The sequence below is a fragment of the Melanerpes formicivorus genome, unplaced genomic scaffold (assembly GCF_026170545.1).
Source record: "Melanerpes formicivorus ecotype bairdi unplaced genomic scaffold, bMelFor1.0.p_v2 SCAF_16, whole genome shotgun sequence".
In the NCBI taxonomy this organism is placed as follows: domain Eukaryota; kingdom Metazoa; phylum Chordata; class Aves; order Piciformes; family Picidae; genus Melanerpes; species Melanerpes formicivorus.
In genome coordinates this window covers 2,402,303-2,421,839 of record NW_027142368.1, presented here as the reverse complement: position 1 = coordinate 2,421,839, position 19,537 = coordinate 2,402,303, and the positions used below count along the sequence as shown (strand labels likewise).

The 19,537-nt window shown below is 46.9% G+C and overlaps 1 protein-coding gene across 1 annotated transcript in view; it reads right to left on the bottom strand.

Moving 5' to 3' along the window:
- Nucleotides 1-17,531, bottom strand: part of NELL1 (neural EGFL like 1) — a 360,979-nt gene extending 343,448 nt beyond the window's left edge. Inside the window, 3 exon segments of the mRNA XM_068147804.1 lie at nucleotides 12,905-12,959; nucleotides 12,961-13,034; nucleotides 17,404-17,531. Coding sequence (XP_068003905.1) covers nucleotides 12,905-12,959; nucleotides 12,961-13,034; nucleotides 17,404-17,452 — 178 coding nt within the window. The 5' untranslated portion in view covers nucleotides 17,453-17,531.
- Nucleotides 17,532-19,537: the final 2,006 nt, after the last annotated feature.

Below are 19,537 nucleotides of genomic sequence, written 5' to 3'. Positions count from 1 at the left end.
GATTCTGTGAAATGGTCCATGCCTGATTTTTCCATTAGGTTGTTGTGTACTTTCTAATGGTGAGAAATCTTTAAAAGAATGTTTTTCAACATTTTGAAATCATTGTGTGTGTTTAATGTTGTGTGATAGTAATTTCAAATAACACCACTTCCCTTGAAGCAAAAGGGGTAGGTCTTGTTAGAAGGAATTGAATCAACTAGGACAAGTGCAAAGGCAAGTTTCCACCAAAATTTGGCTTAAAATTAAGAGGTCACTCTTAGGGGTCAAAATCACAGAATCACCAAGGTTGGAAGAGACCTCAGAGATCATCAAGTCCAACCTGTCACCACAGACCTCATGACTAAACCGTCAACCATAATAAACCACTTTGTTTCACTGCCTACAGTGAGAACCCAGTTCTTCAGCACTGCTTTTCCCTCCCTCTTACACTGTTTTAACCCAGCAGTGCCAGGTAATGTTCCCTTTCTGCTCTCTCTTACCCCAGCACCTGCCCAGCAACCAAGACCTGCAAAACGAGGTGCAAGAACTTAACCTACATCTGGGAAGGCTTCTCCACCCAAGGATACTCAGCACAGTGCAGGGACTCACCTCAAGGCAGCCCAGCTCAGGTACTGACTCCTTCACCTCCACTTCCCAGAGCTCTACTAAACAAGCAGTTAATAGAACCCGCAGATGTGCAGCATGGTATAACTTAAAGAGTATCAGCTTGCCAAAACCCCTTGAAGGAAAAAAGACTATTTCTGTCCTGATGGAGACACAAAGCAACTCAAGCTGTTATTCTTTCTTTTATCTAAATTGATTTACTTTCATTGTAAGGATCTAAATGCTCACGCTGTGTGGAAGCATGCAGCACTTCGTAGCAGCAGAAGAAACTAATTTCTGCATCCCCCTCTCTGCCCACTTAAGAGCAGAGACCTTTTGTTTCCTCTCTGCTTATCTTCATTACGGGACTTTGTCAACAGGTTGCCAGAAGCAGTCAAGGCTTTTAGCATACTAGAGAAACACTGAAGTGCTTATCCCACATCCCCTCTGTACTTACCACCGTGGCAACGAAGATAGACAAGTAGCACAATTATTGTCTCCCAGGAAAGCAAAAACAACTGCCGAGGACAGAGGCAATGTGTGCTCAGAATTCTTTCTTAATCATTACAGACATGATGGGAAACCCAGAAGATCTCAAGCAACAGAAGGCAGCATGACAGCAGTCAGGGGAAAAGAGAAACTGGTCACTGTCATTGAATGTGCCTGGGGGGTCTGCTTTAGTCTATGCTGACTTGGGGGAGGGGGAAGGGGCATTTGAAAGAAGAGAATATGGAAAAAGAGACTGAGGATTTAGAATTTATACCTTCCTAGCAATATGTTTTGCCCCTAGACAGGGTTCTAACACAATTCAAACATCAGACAAGAGTGGAAACAGCCAACACTGAATAGGTACACACAAGTATTCCTCAAACTGCTTCTGGGAACCCACCAAGTCAAGGGTAGTTTATGTAGTTTCAAAGCATTGTTCAACAACTATGTCCCAAGTGATCTTTAATTTTCTTTATTGAAGATGATTCATCTCACTCATCTTCTCCTAGCTCATTGTACTCCAACTCCAGATCATTTGCCTGTTGTGAAAATGGTCAGTTTTGCAAAGAATAAATAATCAAAATACACTTAAGAGAGAGACGTCCAGCATGGTTTCACCAAGGGCAAGTCCTGCCTGACCAACCTAGTGGCTTTCTGCAATGGTGTAACTACATCAGTGGACAAGGGAAGACCAACAGGTGCCATCAATCTCGACTTCTGTAAAGTGTTTGACACAGTCCCCCCCACATTCTTCTCTCTAAACTGGAGAGATCTGGATTCCATTTGTTCAGTGGATAAGGAGTTGGTTGGATGATCACATCCAAAGGGTAGTGGTCAACAGCTTAATGTCCTGATGGAGATAGGTGACAAGTGGTGTCCCTCAGGGGCCTATATTGTGACCAGCGTTGTTCAGTATCATCATCAGTGGTATAGGCAGTGAGATTGAGGCCACCTTCAGCAAGTTTGCAGATGACACCAAGCTGAGTGGTGCAGCTGACAAGACTGAGGGACAGGATGGGTGCCATCCAGAGGGACTGGAACAGGTTGGAGTGGTAGGCTCAGGAGACACTCATGAGGCTCAAGGCAAAGTGTACAGTCCTGTACGGTCTTAGGTTGGGGCAATCCTCGATATCAATACAGGCTGGGGAATGATGAAATTGAGAGCAGCCCTGCAGAAAAGACCTTGGGATTTTTGGTGAACAAGAGGCTGGACATGAACCAACAGTGTACACTTGCAGCCCAGGTCAATGGCATCCTGGGCTGCAACAAAAGCAGCATGGCCAGCAGGTTAAGAGAGGTGATTGTGCCACTCTACTCTGCTCTAGTGAGACTTCACCTGGAATACTGTGTCCAGCCCTGGGGCTCCCAACACAAGGAGAATATGGACCTGCTGGAAAGAGTCCAGAGGAGGGCCACAAAGATCAGAGGCAGTCTGAGAGAGTTGGGGTTGTTCAGCCTGGAGACGAGAAGGCTCTGGGCAGACCTTAGAGCTACATTTCAATATCTGAAGGAGACCTACAGGAAGGCTGGGGAGGGACTGCTTAGAAGAGCTTATAGCAATAGGATGAGGGGCAATGGTTTTAAACTAGAGCAGGGAAGACTTAGGTTGGATACCAAGAGGAAGTTCTGCACAATGAGAGTGGGGAAATACTGGAAGAGGCTGCCCAGAGTTGTGGTGGAGGCCCCACCCCTGGAGAGATTCAGGGTTAAACTCGATGGGGGCCTTAGCAACCTGACCTGAGATATCCCTACTCACTGCAGAAAGGTTGGACAAGATGACCTTCTGGGGGGGAATCCCTTCTAACCTGATGCATTTCACCATTCTGTGATTAAAACATCAAGCATGTTAACAAACAAACAAATAAACAAAACCTATCAAGGAGAAGTTAGATGTTAGGATTAAAGTCTCACAGGGCAAACTTTTCTCAGTCCTCTGGAGATGCACATTTCAGCACTGCCCTTAATTACGGGATCATACATGCCAGCCTCGGTCAGTGCAGCCAAAGAAAAGGAACATAGAGCACAAAATACTTAGCAAAGAAGGATCTGAAGTTTTGCTGTATTTTAATTGTTGAAGGCTCACCTTGAACAGTAAATCTACTGTGTTCAAATCCTTCTCTGAAGACAGAACAGACCATGACCAACTTAATTATTTCAGCACAGTATCCGAGACCTCTACAAAAATTAATGACTTCTTTTCACACCACTGTTGTTACAGGAAAGGTACTAATGTACCTCAGTTTCACAGGTGAACAACCAAAGCACAGAAGAATTAAGTTTCTAAATCACCAATAAAAACCCCACATTATCCAAGTTGTATCCTCCAAAAGCATTTGTTAAAAATTAGCACACATCACAGGTATTTTATAGCACAACCAAAGCTGAACTTGCACTGTTTCTGCCGATTTTTCTGCCTAATGCTGCCTCCAATGTAACCAAACCTTTCTCCAGTCTTATCCATCTAGTCTAAATGCAGTCCTCTGGTCTTCCCTTCTGGCCCCAGCTCTTGACTACCTCTCCAGGTTTCTTGTCCCAAACACGGTCCATGGCTCCCCTTACCATGCTCTTCATCCCTTCACCTCACTTCCTTGTATTGCCCTCCTCACAGCTTCTCTGCCCAGCCATTACCCTCTCCCTTTTCAGCCTTCAGCTCCTCACCACCACTGTTTTTGTTTTCTCTCCTTCAGCTCCTCATCTGAGCCCCAGTTTCCATGCCCCATACCCTGCCTCTCCCATTTTATTTCATCTGGCTGCCCAGCACCAGCCTGTAGGACTCCTTGGCTCTCAGGAGAGTCAATTCATCCCAACTATTTTGTCACTTCACATACTCAGCCCTTGCCCCTACAATTTCAGTTTTGTTTCCCTCTTTTTTTCCAGCTTCCACAGAGACCTGAAAAGGAAGGCAGGAAAACAGAAGCACTCACAATCTCAAAAAGAGATCAAGACTTTGTTCTTCATCCTGCTGACAGACACAAACCCAGCAATCACCCCTGCCAGAGAAGTCACACTTTCCTCCATAGTCTTGGGTGCAGCCAGCTCAGTTGTTGAGATCTTATTTTAACTCTTATTTCAGCATCACTTTTCAGGGCATCTGACAAAGGGCTGAAAACACTGAGGGAACTCTCCAGCAACTCTAGGATGGTAAGGAGCTGCCACAGCACCAAAGACCAGGATGAAGCTCGTACAAGCAAGATGACATCCAAAGGGATGAGTGTGGGGAGAAGGGGAGGATCTCAATCTCCAATAGGGCCTATTTTTCACCATCCCACAAACCACCATCACAGGGGAAGACATATGTTGGCTTGGTTTCCCCACCATAGTCATGCAGCTCCACAGGTCATGAGCCATCACCATGCCACTGAGCCCTGAAGACTTTGAGCAAACCATCAATTCACAGAATCATGTGTTTTGGTTGGAAAAGACCTTTAAGATGACTGAGTCCAAACATCAGTGTAAGACCACCATGGCCATTAAACAATGCCCTGAAGTGCCATGTCCACACATGTCTTGAACACCTCCAGGGATGGTGACTCCACCATCTCCCTGGGCAACCTGTTCCAATGCCTGACCACTCTTTCTCTGGTGTCCCCTCAGGGAGTAGAAGATCTCAGTGCAAAGAGAAGGGAATCAGTCAAGATTTAGCACCAAGGAAGCAGCGACACCAGAAATGTTACCACGTGATGTAGATCCAAGGGGTTTTTTGTTTGTTTGGGTTTTGGGTTTGGTGGGGTTTTTTTGGACATCTGCTGCCTTTCCCTCCTGAGGTCCTAGGAACCCAGGACAGGTATCCCACAGGTTAAAACCCTGAATTCACGCCACTCCTGTGGAAATGAGCACAGACCTGCATGACAGGGCACAGCATGGGAGAAAAAATATTCACTCTTACCATTAAAAATAAAAAAAGAAGGGAAAAAATGGAAGTATTAAAGTCCAAGAGTTGAAGGATGCTTGCAGGTTTCCATGAGGATAAACTCATGCAGAGGTGGAGGACACCTTTTAGCACAGGTAGGGGTTGCCCTGCAGCAGGCAGGGCCTGTCCCGCACCAGCGGGTTCCTACTGCCCCACCTCAGGGGGCAGCCCACCCGCAGGCCTGGCTGGGGGTGCCTCAGGGGAAGCTCTTTCTAAAGAGCAAGAAAATGGTCTAGCTTGAGGAAAGCACTGAGCAGCTTTGCTCTCTCCACTAGCCTGAAGCAGGTCAAGTGAGCTCCTGGTTTCAGGAACACAAGGAGATGCAATTTCCTCACAAGACTGCTGCCTCTCTGGGTGCTTTAAGATGTTCTCTGTTCTTTCACTTTCCCTGTTGGAGCAGTCACTGCACAGAAAGGAACTCAGCAGTCGCTGGTACAAAGTGGGGAGAAGGAGCATGACTGAGCTTTGTGCTGCTGGAGCTGCAGGCCATATATTTCTCTTCTAAATCCAGGGGTTGTTTAATACAAGTAAAGAAACAGTCAAGTGAGAAAGGACTTACCACAGTACTCAGGGGTGTGTTTTATCAAGTGCTATACATAGTATGCACAGCCAAAAAAGACCATTCCTAATTTAAAGGCCAAGTTGCAAAATACTGCCAGATTTCTAGGAAAGGAAACAGCAAAGCCTTAATAAACTTCTTGGGGGAACTGCTTTACAAGTAAAGGCTTTAAGCCTGTGTTTGCTCATGAGAAGTGTTGAGAGAAGAAAAGTTAAAAAGAAATGGGCATAGCTGACAGGTTGTAAAAGGAATCAGATTTTACTTTCCCAATGAGAACTAGGCACAGAACAAAAGTCAGACTGGTTAAAGTAATAGAATAGAATTAACCAGGTTGGAAAAGACCTTTGAGATCATCAAGTCCAACCTATCACCCAACACCATCTAATCAACTAAACCATGGCACCAAGCACCCCATCCAGTCTCTTCCTAAGCACCTCCAGTGATGGTGACTCCACCACCCCCCTGGGCAGCACATTCCTGTGGCCAATCTCTCTTGCTGGGAAGAACTTCTTCCTAACATCCAACCTAAACCTCTCCTGGTGCAGCTTGAGACTGTGTTCTCTTGTTCTGGTACTGGGTGCCTGGGAGAAGATACCAACCTCCTCCTGGCTACAACCTCCCTTCAGGTAGTTGTAGAGATCAAGAAGGTCTCCCCTGAGCCTCCTCTTCTCCAGGCTAAGCAACCCCAGCTCCCTCAGCCTCTCCTCACAAGGTTGTGCTCCAGACCCCTCCCCAGCTTTGCTGCCCTTCTCTGGACACATTCCAGCAAGTCAAACTCCTTCCTAAACTGAGGGTCCCAGAACTGGACACAGGACTCAAGGTGTGGCCTAACCAGTGCTGAGCACAGGGCACAATGACCTCCCTGCTCCTGCTGGCCACACTGTTCCTGATGCAGCCCAGGATGCCATTGGCCTTCTTGGCTGCCTGGGCACACTGCTGGCTCATGTTCAGCCTACTATCAACCAGTACCCCCAGGCCCCTTTCTGCCTGGCAGCTCCCCAGCCACTATGACCCCAGCCTGCAGCACTGCATGGGGTTGTTGTGGCCAGTGTGTAGATCGGACGGGTTAAATCTCAAGCCCTTGGACTCTGCCCATCACACAGTGTAGCAGCTAGGCTAAAAAAATGGGTATAATCTGCCTAGAAACAGGATGACCAGGTAAGCATCTCCTCTTGCCTTATTTGTCAGGAGAGTTTTTGCCACTAAACTCAAGATCCTGCTGAGGTTTCCACCTAAGGGTCAAAACAAGTCCTGCTTCCCCGCTGCCTGAAACACAGCACAGGACTGAGCCCCACTAAGTGAGTCATGGCTCAGTGCTTCTTAATGTACTAAAATTTATGCTACAATCTTGTTCTAGGGATTTCAGCATCATTTTGCCATGTTTGTAAGATACTATTTACAGATGATAGAATAGAATAGAATCAACAAGGTTGGAAAAGACCTCAGAGATCACCAAGTCCAAACTGTCACCCAACACCTCCTGACAACTAAACCACGGCACCAAGTGCCACAACCAATCGCCTTTTGGTGATTCCACCACCTCCCTGGGCAGCACATTCCAATGGACAATCACTCTTTCTGGGAAGAACTTTCTCCTCACCTCCAGCCTAAACCTCCTCTGGTGCAGGTTGAGACTGTGTCCTCTTATTCTGGTGCTGGTTGCCTGGGAGAAGAGACCAAGCCCCACCTGGCTCCTTTCAGGAAGCTATAGAGAGCAATAAAGTCTCCCCTGAGCCTCCTCTTCTCCAGGCTCCACAACCCCAGCTCCCTCAGCCTCTCCTCACAGGGCTTGTGCTCGAGGCCTCTCCCCAGCCTTGTTGCCCTTCTCTGGACATGTTCAAGAGTCTCAATGTCCTTCTAAAATTGAGGGGCCCAGAACTGGACACAGGACTCAAGGCATGGCCCAATCAGTGATGAGTACAGGGGCAGAATGACTTCCCTGCTCCTGCTGGCCACACTATTTCTGATGTCATGCAGTGTTTGCAAATTGTTGTTGGAATGCATTAGGTAGACAATTAATATTTTCAATATATTTCTTTGAGACAGATCACAGGATGTCAGGGGTTGGAAGGGACCCAAAGAGATCATGTAGTCCAACCCCCTGTCAGAGCAGGACCATACGATCTAGCTCAGGTCACACAGGAACGCATCCAGATGAGCCCTGAAAGTCTCCAGAGAAGAAGACTCCATTACCTCTCTGGGGAGCCTGTTCCAGAGCTCTGTGACCCTCACAGTGAAGAAGTTCCCCCTTGTGTTGAGGTGGAACCTCTTGTGCCATTGCTCCTTGTCCTATCACAGGGAGCAAGTGAGCAGAGCCTGTCCCCTCCCTCCTGACCCCCAGACCTCAGATATTTATAAACATTTATTAAATCCCCTCTTAGTCTTCTCTCCAGACTAAAAAGCCCCAGGTCCCTCAGCCTCTCCTCACCAGGCAGTGCTCCAGTCCCCTAATCATCCTCATAGCCTTCTGCTGGACCCTCTCCAGCAGATCCCTGTCCTTCTTAAACTGGGGAGCCCCAAACTGAATGCAGTACTCAAGATGAGGTCTCACCAGGGCAGAGTAGAGGGGGAGGATAACCTCCCCCAGATTTCCCACCCCCAGAACTGTTTCCTTGAATTCTTTGGACTTCTGGTTGGAGGTCAGACACCAGAATCCTGGGTGCCCCATTCTCCAAGAGCACTCTAGTCAGGGATATCCACTCAGCCTCCTTTGTGCTAAAACAACACACCTGCATATAAAGACCTTTCCCCCCCCCCCCCCCCACTCTTGTTGGTATGAATAGGCAAAAGACAAATAATTAAGCCACCATAGTGTTAGGGACTTCATGAGTCAGGCTGTTTGAAGAATTAAAGTCATGAGTTATGTATCTACATTTCATCCCATTCACACTGTCAGCACTCAGACTGCTTTAGGGATTCCCCCATCTCCATTTCAGAGAGAATGAGACTGAAATGCACAAGTAATGGATCTGATCACTCCAGAATCCAGCTGAAGTACTCTAATAATTGAAGTTCATGCCCAACAGGACCACTCAGTTTGCTACACTTAATTATAGGTTTCCATGCTTTTCAGAATTAGGAGCAGATCTTACTTGTCTAAAGGCAACCCAATCTCTCAATTGCCACTTGCTTCTATCACACTGTCACTCCATTTGCAACAGAGCTGAATTTGCTTCTTTGCCTGCAAAGCTGCTTCACACAGAAATCTGAGTTTTCAGCTGTTACTACCAATATTATTATAAAATCAGAACACTCCACTGATTTCACTGAGGTGGTCTTGGACTGAAAATCATTAACTCTCCAGGAAAAAAAAGAGTCCTTGAACATTTTCTCTAGGTTAAAGCAAATCATGACATCACTCCCCAGAAACTTTCTAACAAGGGGTTTGAGTCAGTCATCAGCAAATTTACAGATGACACCAAGTTGGAAGCAGGTGTTGATCATTAGAGGGTAGAAGAGCTCTCCAGAGGGATCTTGACTGGCTGGGCAGATGGGCAGAGTCCAACATGATGACATTCAACAAGTGCAAGTGCCAGGTGCGGCACTTTGGTCACAAAAACCCCATGCAGAGCTACAGGCTGGGGTCACAGTGGCTGGAGAGCTGCCAAACAGAAAGGGAGCTGGGGGTACTGGTTGACAGCCAGCTGAACATGAGCCAGCAGTGTGCCCAGGTGGCCAAGAAGGCCAATGGCATCCTGGCCTGCATCAAGAATAGTGTGGCCAGCAGGAGCAGGGAGGTCATTGTGCCCTGTGCTCAGCACTGGTTAGGCTGCACCTTGAGTCCTGTGTCCAGTTCTGGGACGCTCAGTTTAGGAAGGACATTGAGACTCTTGAACATGTCCAGAGAAGGGCAACGAGGCTGGGGAGAGGCCTTGAGCACAGCCCTGTGAGGAGAGGCTGAGGGAGCTGGGGTTGTGTAGCCTGGAGAAGTGGAGGCTCAAGGGAGATCTTGTTGCTGTCTACAACTACCTGAAGGGAGGTTGAGCCAGAGGAGGGGGTTGGTCTCTTCTCCCAGGCAACCAGCACCAGAACAAGAGGACACAGGCTCAAGCTGCACCAGTGGAAGTTTAGGCTCGAAGTGAGGAGAAAGTTCTTCACAGAGAGAGTTGTTAGCCATTGGAATGTGCTGCCCAGGGAGGTGGTGGAGTCACCATCCCTGGAGGTGTTCAAGAGGGGATTGGATGTGGCACTTGGTGCGATGGTCTAGGAGGCATGGTGTCTTGGGTGACAGTTTGGACTTGATGATCTCTGAGGTCTTTTCCAACCTTGTTGATTCTATGAAATAGGATGTCACTTGCTGTAAAAAAGCTAACACCAGTGATCAATAATTGAACTCAAAATAATAGTTAGTCACTCTTTTGTGCATGTCTTCCCATCCCTCCCCTTCTTAATTTCTTCTATTTGCCTCTAAATGCAAGTGAAAGAACACCCCAAACTTCTAAAGCGTTCCATTTCAAAGAGTTTAATTCACAGAGAAAGATTCTTGCTGAGGAGAACAATCCATATTTTCACTAGAGCTGTACACATAATTGTCTGGGTTGGGGGAAAATTACCATTTTTCTACCACAAAGATGTAGACTTCCAGGGACACACAAAGGAATTCTCTCGGTTTGAACAGCTCTAGTAAAGCCATTTGAGGAAATATATCTTACAAGACAGAAGATGATCCACAGGGAACCTTTGTGTAAGCTCCAAGCCCTGTTACGCTGCTGTAAGGATGCTGCCAAAGGCAGCAGGCAAAAATGACCCCATGAAAGCTGCACACCAAAGAACATACACAGTTTTCTCACCACCTAAACTAGGCAACCCTCAGCAGTGAAATCCTACAAGTGAAGAGGTCTTCTAATGTGGCTCCACCTTCAGCAATCAGCTTGGCAGGTGAGGCAGGTCCTCCCCCCTGCCCAGAGCCCAAAGGGCAACACCTGAGCAGTGATGCACAGCAGGCATTAATTACTCACATCTGGCAAGAGCTAATCAAAGCTTTGTTGGAAGGACCACATCTTGGAGGCTGGAATAGCTGGTCCAAGACAACACAGTAAATTTGAAACCAAGCACCAGCTTCCAGTCTTCTCTCTCCTCTGGGAGTGTCATGTTGGCTTGCAGGGGTTTGTGAATCTCTGTGGGAGAAAGTATTACTTCTACCTTACATGTAGCAGTTGCCCATACATTGCCCCGAGTTCTATATTGCTTTTAGTGTATGGCAAGATAAAAATCAAAATTAAGTATCTTCTGTTCCCAGCCAAAGCACCTGGCACACAGCCAAGCTGCAGTTGTAAAGTAAGTCACCTCTGTTAGTAAAAGGGAATTCATAGAGCTGCCAACATGCTGCTGACATTTCACAAATAACAGACACGAACAAGAAGGGAAGCAGCCAACAGGGCAGCCTCCAACTTCCACTCTATTTGACAGGCAGCAAAAGACCCCTCGCAGACCTCTCTCAGGACAGAGTAACAGACCAAAGGCCTGCTTCAGTCTTCTCTCAGCCCAAGGGCTGATGATCTTAACTGAGCAGCAATTTTCCCGAGTCATTTTCCAGGAAGTTTTTATACTGGAAGTGATGTCAAAGCACAGGGCTGTTCCTGTGTGTGTTAGCAACAAGAATTTCTGCTGTGGAAATTTAAAAAGGAAAAAACAACAACAATAACCACCAAACAAAAAAATTGTTTACCCAACTACCGACTTTGAATTATTTATTCACTTCATACAGTGATTTTTTGTCCATTGCTTCCTATGAACATCTATCTTCCAATTCACCTGCTCCTATGAATTTTACAGGTTCTACCCTTTTCACACTAGTTTTCTCCAAGGTTGTAAACTGCAGGCAGGGTCCTCCAAGGGAAAAAGAACTGAGTGTCTATAAAGCCTTCACCATTAGCCTTTCAAAGCTACTTTCAGTATCAATGGTTTCAAACAGTGCCCTGAAAACCACATCTCAGTCATCTTCCCCACAGCTCTGACTACCAGTCTGTGAAAACTCACCAAGACGAGCTCATCTGCATGGTTATGATTAGCTACATGAAAGAGCAATTGGCAACAACAAAACATTTTAAGTCAGTCAGAGGCCACCACAGTCCTCCGAGGAACACTTCAGTATCATTTGTCCATAATACACAAACCTAGAGTCAAGGTATCAAAAGAAAGACAACTGATATCTTTTAATGAAGAAAGTAATGCTGCTCTTCTGGACATTAATCTGGAAATCAGTGAAAATCATGCTCCTCATTGTCTCATTAAAGACTGCAAATATGCCTGACAAATTCTGAGGTCTCCTGAAGTGTCTCTGCTCTGGCCCCTAAACTGTTCTTGGTCAGGTAACGAAAGAACTAAGATTACAGACCTGCTTCTTTTATCCTTTACAACAAACTCAGCGTTGCTGATCCAGAGCTAGAGCTAAACGAGGTCATAATAATTTGCCTCTAAAAACAACCACAGAGGACAGATATCAAAACTGAGACACCTCATGCACACTTCAACAGAGTAAAGCGCAGTAAAGGAAAAACAAACATAGGAAGACTCCACAGTAAAAATGTTCCCAGCTGTGCTTTAACCTGCCTGTTAATCTCCACTGATACAAATGTCTTCCTTGCCTAAGAAACACACTGTAGCAACTCAGTGCTTCCACCTCATGGGCCTTTGCCTCTTCATCTAGACCTTAACTTCAGTCCCTGGTGAAACCTGTCAATTAAATCCAGAATTTCCTTCACTAAACATATAGAAATATTCCCAACACCTTTTAAAAAGCACTTCACATGCATTGTATTAGAATACTGAATGAAAACAAATCATGAGTCTCAGGGACTTATTCTGCACCTGGTACTCAGCTGGGACAGTTAAATGACATTTTTTTTCCCTCGCTTTTATAGTTTTCACAAAGCTGATGAAAGACTTGCTACGTGTCACTACTCAGCATCCCCACATTCAGTGCTTTCTCAGAGTTACACAGCTTCAGCTCTGGGGGCCTGCATGTGTGCAGTCACAGAGAGAAAGTACACAAGAAGACAGTCAGGTCTGTGCCTTGAAAACACTTTGACATTTAGATAAACAATGGGGAGTGTCGAAAGCACACCCAAAAATACTTCCCTAAAAATCTCAAGCTTCTACTACCTGACACTGACAGCACATTGGGGGGGGGGGGGGGGGGGGGGGGGGGGGGGGGGGAATAATTCAATTTAAAATAAAATAAAATGCCATATGTATTTCAGGAAAAGTAGGAAGGATCATTTCCAAAAAGATAAGAGAAAGTGATGGTTAGGTAAGCTCATCATTACAGGGTAGGTAAGTACACCGTTACAGTAAGGCATCAAAGCTCTCCCAGGCTCATGCAGACAGACATGAGGTAAGAGAATTGAGGGCATTTGTCTTACCTTGGAATAAGAATGCTTTGCTGGCATTGTGTAATCCTGACACTTGTGTTACCCCCAACAGTTGTATTCACAAGATCCAGTTCTGTGATGATATCAATTTGTAAGTCAGGATCCATTCCAAATCCTACAGCTGTTGGAGGCACAGAGAGAGAGTGAGTTAGATCAATTTTTATTTCAGATCAGGTAATGGAAAGAACAGAGGAGAATATCTAGTGCAGACATTTCTAGTACCTGCACCCTCACACACACACTGTATACAGTAATTACTCATAAGACAATAACTGCTGCAGGAAATAGAAGATATTCTTCTCCAGATCTCTCAGTTAAACTATTTTCCTTCCACAGATTTTACAACACCCCCATTAAAACATTCTGAAACTGATACATTCATCCAGTACCTTCCTAAGGCTAAAGAGTAACCAACAAATAAAAGCATAACCACCTATGCAAAGAGATGAAGGAGATTTACAGCATTCGTGTTGGCCATGTTATTGCTAGGGAGACACAAGGACTAAATTGCTCACCTTTCATACCTAGCTGAAGCTAACAGATTAGGCCTCACAGCTCATAACCTAAATGTAATCTATTTTCCCAACTGGACAAAATTACCCTGGAGGAGGTATGGTAGCAGGGCAAAGGACACCATCCTGTAATCCAGGAACCCTGGGTGACTCACAGAACTGTTTGATATCGCTTCAGAAGCGCAGCTCCGTATCTGAGCACAGCCGGTGCCTGTGAAGCGTGCCAAAGCCTACCTACAAATAGCAGACGTTCGTTCACCTAAACCAGCAGCAGCACCTTCAGATCTGCAGGAGCATCTGCTGGAGAAGCACAAATCTAAACCTAGCATTCAGAAATGCTTAATGTCCAGGAAATGACTGCACACTCCTTGAAGTAGCAGGGACCTGATGGAATTGACAGAAAAGATGAACACTTGAGTCATTTGAAGTGATGTTCACAAGTTCAGGGCAACTTGATGGTTATGGCACATTGAGTTCATTAAACATATCCCTCCTTTTTCTAGGGATGGGGAGAAGCCAGCCTGACTAAGGCATCTCTCTCAACATAGCACTAAGTGTGCTATTTGACACAGGTCAAGTATCTCCTGTAGGATCCAAGCACTTTCCTAATGAAATTTTTCACTAACGTCATTAGCAAGAGGAACAGGCTCCAAGAATGAAATCCTGACGCAGCTGAAGTCAATGGTAAAAGTCACACGGACTTCTGTGGAGCAAGGACATTACCTGTAAAGCATATCCAGATTGATTTCCACTGAGTGGACTTCACGTTCAGGTCTAAATTGATTCATTTGTTATTCCAGGACTGTGCTCCTGGATCAGCTAAGCAGCAAATACTCTAGTTTGATTCTCTCAAAGGCTCTAAGAAATTACTGAGCTGTACAGAATGAACAAGAAGTTACGTATTCTACTCATAAATCACTTGTACCACAGCACTTTCTCCTCTCCTTTAGTCAAGGATTAAAACTTGTTGGAATAACATCTTGTGCTAATGCAGAGGATTCTATTGCACAAGTGGCAAAGCAGTAAAAGGTGTTGAGAGGACAGCTTTAGGATGTCTCCAGCAAGCTTACTCTACCAGGAAAACCAAGATCTAGAGACACCTGTCAGAACTGAAGCTCCACGGGTGCTGGTTTTTCCAAGTGGTTTTGTAAGGATGTGGGGTAAGTACCTTTTGCAGAAAATCAGAGAATATGAACCCAGACTAACTTCTCCAAAGGTAGAAACTTCCCACATACTCAGCAACATCATCGGGCTTGCAGTACCATCTTGGACTTCAGCACCATCCCCCCAGACACAGAAGGACCACAACTGACACTGTGCACACTGATAGACCTTCACTTTCTGGAAGAAACACGAGCATCAAAACCACAGCCAGCCACCCCTTCTGGTCCCAGACCATTCAGACATAGTCAAGATGCTGCTGAAGAAATCAACCCAATCTGCTATAGCCACCATTTGCCAGCAACTGGCTTTTCTTTAGTGTACCTGCCTCTGATAAACAGGAGAGAACTTAACAACCTATTGATTCCCAACCTACAGCAACTCTTTCACTCTAGGAGCTGAAACTTACAAACTCCAAACATAAATACAGGGAGCAGCCTTTCTGTGGGGGAAACAATAAATACATAAATGAAAATAAAACCTAAATGAAGGCAGGAAGAAATAAGAGCAATGACTGTTTTAGAAGGAAAACAGAAGGATTCGTTGTTTCCCCTAAGGTTTTCATTCAGAAGAAAAGCAACACACTGTAAATTGTGTGAACTTACCTATCAGGAAAGATAGTGGCTGCTGTCTCTGCCAAGAACAGACTCTGCTGTTCCTCATTTGAAAAAGGTTAGATCTATTCAGATCAGTAAAAACCACCACTATGAAAGGTGGTCAAGCAGGGACAAAAACCTGCTTAACAGAAAGGACAAACTATGGTCCAGTAAGACAAATCTTGACCCCATTAAAGTCAGTGAAAGCTCTGCCACAGACATCAGCAGGGTGAGGAGAGAAACCACATCTAGCAATAACAGGCACTGCCATAAATCACAGTAGCTCCACTGCTCTATTAAAGCCGTTTATTCCAGCCTGAATAGCCAAGGCTCAACAAGTATAGATCACCATTGCTTCACAGGCTTCAGTTTCTGCCAGTGAAGGATCTTGTGTGACAACTTCAGTGTGCCCCCTTCCAGCTTTTAAAATGCTTTCCAAACCAGAGACTATTTCTAATGTCACAGCAACTATTTAGCAAGAACCTACGCTGCTTTAAATACCTAGTCATTTTTCCTGAGCTGGCTCTTCAAACTGCAGCAGGCACTCAGAAGCCTAGTTAATAATTAATAAACAACAAATCAGCAGCTTCAGTATGATAACCAAGCCTCCTTTTCCCCTGTGGTCTCCCACAGTCTATCAGAAAGATACCACAGGCATATCAACCGTGCTTGCATCTTATATTTTAAGCTGCCTCTCCTCAGCAGAACAAGAAGCTGGAAATACAGTTTCTTTCTGAAGTAAAAATTAACCATCAACCTGCCTGCTCTCACTGGAGAGCTGTGCAAAGCTTGGGCTCAAGTGTGGCTGGCACTGCTTTCAATTCCTATTTAAAGTAATTGGGCCATACCCCTTAAATCGGTGGCTTACACAAGCAAAACTCCAAATGATTCAGTCAGGTGGGCGGGAGTAAAAAATCATCTCAGGACGTGGTGGATTTGGCCCAATGTGAACTGAAGGCACTACAGTAGATTAGAGGATTAAGCCATATAATTATGAATGCTGTCACTAGGAAATCCCTAAAAGAAATTAATTCTGCCTTACAGCTCCCACAGCTTGTATTCTCTGCTTGTGCCTTTATCACCTACACCGAAGCACCAGCAGTCATGCCACGCTCTATCTAGCTCATGTGCAGCCATGCAACGCATGCAGTGCATTTATAATCTCCTCGACATGCCTAACGTGCTGGTTGGGGATGGAAAAACTTCAGGTAAAAGCACACTCAACACAACCAAGTCATTTCCACGTACCCACGTGCAATCGTTAACCGGTAAAGAACAGGCTCTAGGAAGAGGCGTTTTGCTCTTTCCTCTCACAGCCTCGGCAGCAATTGTTGCACAAAGAACTTTCCAAGAGGCTTCACCCTACCAAGTAGTAGTTTCGGGTCCTACTGACCATTTCAAGTGTCTGTGTGCACTGTTGGTGGGAACACGAGTCCGAAAAGGAACAGGAGATGTTTTCTTCCATTTTTATGTTATACTTCTCAATATTTTATAAGGTAATAATAATCACTATAATTTTAGAATGTATTCCTCCACAGTTGCTATAATTATGCTGGATCATCTCACTGAGAACAGCCACAAACACCATCAAGAAACCTCCCTCTCGTGAGCTCCAGCCGAGGAACAGCGGAGCAAGGAGAAAGAGAACAAAGCCTCCACAAGGAACAAGAAACCGTACTTCGGTCGCAGAACGCTGAAGCCATAAGGTAGCTGGCACAGCACCGGCACAAATAACGCGCTCGCAGCCTCCTCCCGCTTTAACGTGGCTTCCCACAGCCCGCTACGGCGGGCAGCACCGCGCAGCTCCCGGCCGGACCCCAGCGCGGCCAAGCCGCTCCACCCTCACCCGCTCCTCTGCCGGTTCCTCAGCCCGCATCGCGCTCCCCGTCCCTACAGGGCGCAGCGCGTTCGTCGCTTTCCGAAAACTTTCCCTTGCCTACACTACGGCACCCGCGGACCGGCCGCCCCTCGGGGCTCCCCGCTGGGGACAAGCCGGGCTGCGCGCCGCGGAGACCCGCACCCGCTCCGCGCAGCGAGGGACGCTCAGCCTCGCCGAGGTAGCAGCTGGGCGAACCGGTGCCGCTCCCGATTCCCGCAACGGGCACAGCCCACCACCACCCCCGGCGCCCCGCAAAGTTTCCTCCCGCGGGGCGGCGGCCGCTCTGCCTATGCAGGTGGCAGGGACGGACACCGGCCGCGCAGCCCCGTCCCGGCTCCTCACCTGCCCCGGCGGCGGCCGCACACGCCCAAAGGAGCAGGAGAAGATCCATCGGCGCGGGCGGCGGCGGCCGCAGCCGCCTAACTCCCTCCCGGCAGCTGCTGCGGAGCCGCGCAGAAGCCAACAGAGCCGAGAGCAGCCTCCGACGCGCGGAGCGGCTCCGGCAAGCGGCAGCGGCTCCGCCCGCTGCCCAGGCGCGGCCCCGACGCCCCCGCAGCGGGGGCTCCCCGCCCGCCCCCCGCCGTGACGCGCGGCCCCCCCCCGGGCCTCGCCAGCGCCGCCGCCCGGCCACGCCACGGCGAGGAACCGCTCCCGGCGTAGGGGGACACCCCCTGGCTGCCCCTCTTCTGGCTCTCGGAGCGTTTCAGGAGGGGAGCGGAGGTGACCCGGCTTTTGTCCCCCAAAAGGTGAATTCCCCTCGGACAAGGGGTCTCTGCCGTGCTGCGGGACGGCGCGTCCCCCATCCCCGGCTGGGTGCGAGGTGCGGCCGCTTAGTTCTGCCGGTGGCGGGCGCTCTGGCTGCTGTCACCTCTTCGCTCCGGGTGTAAAACCAGTGAGAATCCACCCTTATTAACTATTTAGCCATGGTAATAATTTATATTTGTTATGAATAAACAAAAAGAAGTTCTGAGATGTAATACAGCAATCTGCACTGTTCCTTGCGCCAATCACTTAACTACTCTCCCTTTCATGCCTCTAAAGTGTAAAACAGAGGTAAAGTACTTGCGAGTCATCTGAGATCTGCTCTGATGGCACTTTTAAAAACCTGTCTCCAAGTATTTCCTCCAGCCTTTAATTTAGCCTGATGCTTGGCAAGAAACTGACCACTACAAGCATCTATTACATGCAATGACTCTTCCCTGCAGAACTCCTTATTTAAATTTGACCTTAGATCAAGTTCCTATCCCACTGGACCAATGCAGAGTAAGATTTCCAGCTGAAATGCTCTCGCTACCCTTCAAATCAAGCCATTTCAGCTGTTGAAGCCGGAGAATCCACCTCTCTGCTGCCTCCTCTCACCATGCTGGGGGTTGGTTTTGCACCAAGCAAGCTCCAGCTATCTTCAACGTAAAACAACAGGCTGTACACTTGGGTAAAGTTAAGGTGGCACCAAAAGAGTCGTGCCCGTCCTAGGGGACAGATGCATTCACACACCTTTACGTTAGCAAGATCAAAGAGTTGGTTACCTAATTACTTAATCAGTAAGCTCTCTGAAGACCGTTGTTCCTGGCTGCAAGCAGGGCTTTCCAAAAGCACCTCAGTAATTTATCTCCAGTGTATCAAAAGCACTTTTACTCAAATATAACTTCGTATCTTCTTACTTTTGATTAGGGTACTGTGTCATTAGTGCCACTCTCACCCATGGGCCACAAGGAGAAGAATATACATGGTACACAAGTATATGCGTGTACCCATAGATACATCCATAGCAACAAGGAAAAGAGGCAGTGGTACATCAGCAGGGGATATTCAGCCTTCTATCTTTCTCTCCCATCCTGATAAAATCATTTTTCTGCATAATATTTACTCTCTGATTCAGGAGGAGATTTCTTTCTGTGAAATAGGTCTGCCATCCAGTTCATGTTAGCTTGTGCTTATCTGGTAGTAAAACCAGGGTCTATCTACACACAAAATTTAATTCAACACAAGCTTTCCATTTTCCACTTGCTGCAGAGTCTTTAGCAGATACACAGTTCAAACTGGTCATGGACAGATATTAAACAGACCTGTTGTTAGCTTAACCTACATCTGGGTTGTATGCTATTGTAAAAAATTACTGTGAGTACATACAAAAAAAAAGTACTGAGTTATCAGCTTTAAAGAACAGCTTCAAACTCATCAGGCTGGGCCACGACTGGCTTCAGACCAGCCCTGAAGAAAACTGCGTGGGGGCGCTGGTAGATGAGAAGCTCAACATGAATCATCAGTGTGCACTTGCAGCCCAGAGCCAACCAGAGCCTGAGCTGCATCAAGAGCAGCATAGCCAGCAAGTCAAGGGAAGTGATTCTCCCCCTCTGCTTTGCTCTGGTGAGACCCCAACTGGAGTACTGCATCCAGTTCTGGAGCCTCTATTACAGGAAAGATCTGGAGGTGCTGGAAGTGGTCCAGAGAAGGGCCACGAGGAAGATCAGAGGGC